This window comes from Sinocyclocheilus rhinocerous, unplaced genomic scaffold (genome assembly GCF_001515625.1).
Source record: "Sinocyclocheilus rhinocerous isolate Xijiao unplaced genomic scaffold, SAMN03320098_v1.1 scaffold233, whole genome shotgun sequence".
Lineage (NCBI taxonomy): Eukaryota > Metazoa > Chordata > Actinopteri > Cypriniformes > Cyprinidae > Sinocyclocheilus > Sinocyclocheilus rhinocerous.
This window is the reverse complement of record NW_015643174.1, coordinates 124,208-129,758: the sequence shown is the minus strand read 5'-3', so window position 1 is coordinate 129,758 and position 5,551 is coordinate 124,208. Positions and strand designations below refer to the sequence as shown.

The window sequence follows — 5,551 nt, the reverse complement described above, 5'->3', positions numbered from 1 at the left end:
GCTGCCATATGCCCCAGGAGCCTCTGAAATAGTTTCAGTGGGACCGCTGTCCTGTCCTTAAATGAATTCAAGCAGTTCAGCACTTCAAGACACGCAGATCCAAGATTGGTCGTAACCCACCGCCTTTCTTGGGTCCGCAGAAGCCAATGAGACGGGTTGGGTAGCGCTAGCCAGGCACCCAGACACCGTGCAAGCGGGACCAGCGGAACCACCGCCGTACCCGCAGTGGGGCAGCGAGGTTAAACGCAGGGACCGGGTGGCTTGTGAGCGGACCGAAGAGGGGTCTGAGTGTGCGGTGCAACGCTTACCTGGTTTCACAGTTTGGCAGAGGGTGTGTGAGTAAGGCCTTTGCTGATGCTCTCGAACCGCCCGCTGCTGCCTGCTGGCAATGGAGGAGGATGAGTGTGGTATGGTGCTGGTCCGTCCACGACTCTCCGTGTCCTCCTGGGACCCAGGGACAGAGAAAACCGCTCTCTCGTCGAGATTTTCCAGATTCTCCACCCGGCCCTCCTCCGGGGGAGGGAGAAGTGCCTTCACCATCCCCCAAAGAGCAGCTTCCTCCCTCTCTGGGTCGCCCGTCCCGGGGCCTCTTGCTCTTTTGCTCACCGCCAGGTTTGATGGGGGCCTGGACGGGTGTGGCGGCCTTCCTACGCCCAGCTCCACAGCGCCACTTGCTGGAGGCTGCTGCGGATGCGGCGCGGGAGCAGGTGGAGGCAGCAGCTGCCTGCGGCCTTCACCATCCCCCGAGAGCAGCTTCCTCCCTCTCTGGGTCGCCCGTCCCGGGGCCTCTTGCTCTTTTGCTCACCGCCAGGTTTGATGGGGGCCTGGACAGGTGGGGCGGCCTGCCTACGCCCAGCTCCACTGCGCCGCTTGCTGGAGGCTGCTGCGGATGCGGCGCGGGAGCAGGTGTGGACGCAGGGGGCCGCCCTCGGCAACGAGCAGGCTGGGGCGCTGCGGCCGGGTGGAGGCAGCAGCTGCCCGCCGGGGCAGGGTGTGACGAACCGCCTCAGTCTGCTTCTGTGCAGCTCCGAGATGGTCATCTTCCCGCAATGGGAACACAACTCATCCGTGAACGCCACCTCAGCGTGGCTACTGCCTGAAGTAGCCCCCGCCTGACTGCCGCCATGACGAGAACTAGATTGAGGCAGAGCAAACGGAGCTCCGCCCCTTTGAGGTAACGGAGCTTGGCCCGCGACTCCGAGATGATCATCCTCCCGCAATGAGAACATGACTCATCCACAAACGCCATCTCAGCGTGCTAAATGCCCAGGCACGTGAGGCAGCGATCGTGACCATCACCCGGCGCCAGGTAACGATTAGATTATCCAGAAATGCATGGGTGAAACGGCATCTTTAAAAAGACGATCCATCGTCTTTACAAAGACACATCCGCTTATTGTCCTCTTTTAGAGAAATTGGCTCTTTTAGGGAAATGCTCTTTTACGTGCTGAGATGCACAGGGGAAACGGCCGTTGGCAGCACGACAGGGGTAGTGCAGCCTGAAGTGCGCAACCAACTCAACACAGGAACAACCACCGCTGAAGCACTGTCCGCCAACACAAAAAGCTCCCGAGAGCGCACTAGACTCGTCACACACGAAGCAGTTTGGTAGGAGCAGAACGATGTTGTCGCTCGGCTCTGAAGCGAAAAGCTGGTATGCGTTGCACCGGCTGCCTTTTTATGCTCACGCTGTGATCAGCGGCAGCTGGATGCAATCATCGCATGCCAATGTGCATTGGCTCATTTAGTTTACACTCGAAGTGGATTGGTCTCTCTAAGCGAGATCCCAATTCGTCGGTCACCAACGTGACTCGGAGTGACCGACTGAAAGGGAACTAAATATTGCCATTTTGATCCCCTTATACAAAATACTCAATAAACATTCATGACATATTTTGTGCCATTTATGTATTTCTAGAAAGAAAACCATCAGAATTATTCAATTTAGGACAAACATTTTGTATTTTTATTTTTTTTATTTGTGTAAATCATGCTCATTACAGGTCAGTTTTCATTCACAGAAAGTGTGTAGTGAAAGCAGGCGATAAATGATCGTTTATGCACTGAAAAAAATGACTTTGAATTTACTAAATTTTTTAAAGTTTTAAAGTCAAGTGGTTACACTAATTTAATTTATCTTACTTTTCGACAAAAAAAATTAAGTTGAACTTTCTCAGTGTTTTTTAGTTATATCAACTCAATTTTAAACATTGGCCATTAATAGATGTTAGTGATCCAAACATAGGCATCACTATATTGCTTAAATGTAAGGATTATTGACTAAAATCTACAGTGGCAGCTGATGAATACATTAATTGTACTGTTCATAAATGTGAGGAACAGAATTAATGAACTTTTCTTTTTCCTTAAAGCATGAGTCAATATAGCATTAAAGACTCTTACCAAAAGCTTAGGATCCAAACAATTGCTCCATATGTCCCTCTTGTGCCTTTAGATAGAGAGGGAAAAAATCTCACAGGCAAGTGAGCAACAAATTATTATTATCTGAGGTGTTTTAGATACCATTTTATTCTGCAATTCATCTAACAGGTTTTTAATTTTTTTCTTATCTCACTACTTAACAATAACCAATTATTTGTATCCTATAACATTTTCCCTATATTTTATGACGACAATTTTTTTTGATTGGTTTGTACTTATGCATTGTCATAATGCAATGAAAGAAAATGTAAAAGCATGTGTTTTTAAAGCCACTATACTAACTTGACAAGTTATTACCTCTATGAATCTAGTTCGTTTTAGACTTTGTGTGAGAGAGCGGCTTCCGGCTTCAAGTAAATGAAATATACATTATGTTATGAAAGAAAGTGAAAGTGACGTGACATGTGGCCAAGTATGATGACCCATACTTGGAATTAGTGCTCTGCATTTTAACCCATCCAAAGTGCACACACACAGCAGTGAACACACACACACTGTGAACACACACCCGGAGCAGTGGGCAGCCATTTTTTGCTGCGGCGCCCGGGGAGCAGTTGGGGGTTCGGTGCCTTGCTCAAGGGCACCTCAGTCGTGGTATTGAAGGTGGGAGAGAGCGCTGTACATTCACTCCCCCCACCTACAATCCCTGCCGGTACGATACTCGAACCCGCAACCTTTGGGTTACGAGTCCGACTCTCTAACCATTAGGCCACGAAGTGGGGAGTGTACTTATGTACTGAACACTCTCACCTTATGAGAGTGTTCAGCGCTCCATAATACATATATTTGCCCATTTTAGATGAAAAACATCAGGTCATTCAAAGATTATCTTATCTTTTTTAATATAATTCTAGTATTAGACACATCGGTTCATAAAAACCTCTAAGTGAACATGTGAATACAACAAGTCAACAACCCAGGAAGTAAACACTTTTATGATAAACATGTTTATTCGACATATTATATTTCTTCTAATTTGTTCTAGTTGACTTTACTTGATTTAAATAGGTTCGTTCAAAACACAAATGTTAAAAAAATAACAACACAATAACACAAATTTAAATTTTTTTTAAATTTAATTATGGTATATTTAATTATGGTCAAATTCATTTTTTTTTTCAGGGTATAAATGGAAGGTTTGTCTGCTCATACTAACATAACAAATGATGGTTACACTTTATTTTAAGGTGTCCTTCTTACAGTGTAATTATATATTTAAGTACTTATATTAATTAACTATTCATGTACTTACTATATGGTTAGGGTTTGGCTTATTATTTAGTTAATAAATAATAAGTTTGGCTTTGGCTTATTATTTAGTTAATAATTTATTGTTATTATAATAGTAAGAACATGTAACGTGTAATAAAGACACCTTAAAATAAAGTGTTGACAATTGATGTTACAACAGGATTTTTATGTTGTTACTAGCTGCATTTGTAAGCACTGTTTAAAATGAACTAATATTTGCTTTACACAGAGCTTTAAAAAGATGGCTAATCTGGCTAGTTCAAAGAAAGGTGTAAATCAGAGATCTCCAACCCTGCTCCTGGAGAGCTACCTTCCTCTAGTCTTCAGTTCTAAGCCTGGTCCAACACACCTGCCTGTAATTTCCAAGTAACTCTAAACACCTTGATTAGCAGGCTCATGTGTATTTGATTGAGAGAAGGCGTGGCTTTCTGTATTTTACATGTTGGTACAACTGTATGAATAGCCTTGCTCATGGCTTGCTTCTTTTCAAGGAAATGTATATGAGTTATGGAGTATGGATAAGAGTAAATCTCTTATTTACAGTGCATGTGCCTTGTTCATTAGAATGGAATCTTTAAAGAGAGTTCAGAACTCAGTCAGTGAGCTTGTGCTGCAAACTCTGAGAAATTTTACTTTTGTTTCTTCATGTTCCTCATGCACCACCATAGAAGTAAAATAAAATCTGAGGTTCAGACTGCTTGAAACTCATTAATTAGGACAGTTTGACGTTACTGACACTGTAGGCTTATGAACGAATTGAAATGTATCTAGTTTTCTATGCATTTATGTGCTCAACAATTATGTATCTTGCAAAAAAAATCTTTGATATTTTATCAGTTTATTATCTTTGTTTTCAGTTTTTGTAGCCATAGTCACTGTTCATTTGCATAAAATGAACCTTTTCTCACGTAATCTGCTCACCTCATGTCATTTATGTTGCCAGAAATTGCAACCTCTATTAGAAATTGAATGACTTCTAGTAGCTTTGTTACTTCAGATTGTTGTCTGTGTGAACACTCCTTAAAAGCTTAAATGTAAATGTGTGTGTATGATATAGGAGAGTGTGCCTCCTGTCATGGCCTTCCATTTGGGTTCTCTGGGCTTTCTTACACCATTTAACTTCGACACATTCCAATCTCAGGTCACCCAGGTTATAGAAGGTAAGTCATTACACTGTGAGTAGACATCTGATTTTTCACAATCTGACACAAGCCATTCCAAAGGCTATTTCATATGGTAGGCATCAACATTTTGCAGCTATTTACCTTGTATCCAGGATATTTAATTTTGGAAGAGTAATGTTGCTTTATGTAAAAATATAATTAATTCAATGAAAATATCTTGTCTGTTTTAATTCCTAATACTATGCCAGTACTGTTTGCTTGTCTTAATGTTTTAGTTCATGTTTTCGTGCAGTATATTTATAATGTTTTGTAAACAGTGTGTATGTAAAGAATTAATGCAGTATTTCTTGTTCTTTTTGTAGGAAATGCCGCGATAATTCTACGCAGTCGTCTAGAAGTGAAGGTAGTGAAAGAATATAGAGAGAATGGATCTGTGGAGGAAATGAGTTTAGTCACTAATGGGAACAAAACTATGCAGTATCAAGTGAGTACCAGAGCCCTATTGCTCATTGTTGACTTTTTTAGGGAATTACAGTAACTGTTCAGTCAAAACTTTCATTACATATTGGATTTCAGTAGTGTGTTTAATTTTAATTGCCCTTTCTTTAGGTAGACATGTGAACCATTTATCAAACTATTTCAATTTAGTAGTAATACCGCTAAAATAACTTAGTAACAGAGTAAGTCCTTTGCAATCTATAACAAATAGGAATAGATGGGGGAGAATCCCCCCC

General features: G+C 42.2%; 1 protein-coding gene across 1 annotated transcript in view; it reads left to right on the top strand.

The window, feature by feature from the left end:
• Window positions 1-5,551, top strand: part of LOC107757059 (NAD kinase-like) — a 78,499-nt gene that overhangs the window by 53,928 nt on the left and 19,020 nt on the right. The window contains exons 7-8 of the mRNA XM_016574430.1: window positions 4,751-4,853; window positions 5,180-5,301. Coding sequence (XP_016429916.1) covers window positions 4,751-4,853; window positions 5,180-5,301 — 225 coding nt within the window. The remainder of the gene's footprint in view (window positions 1-4,750; window positions 4,854-5,179; window positions 5,302-5,551) is intronic.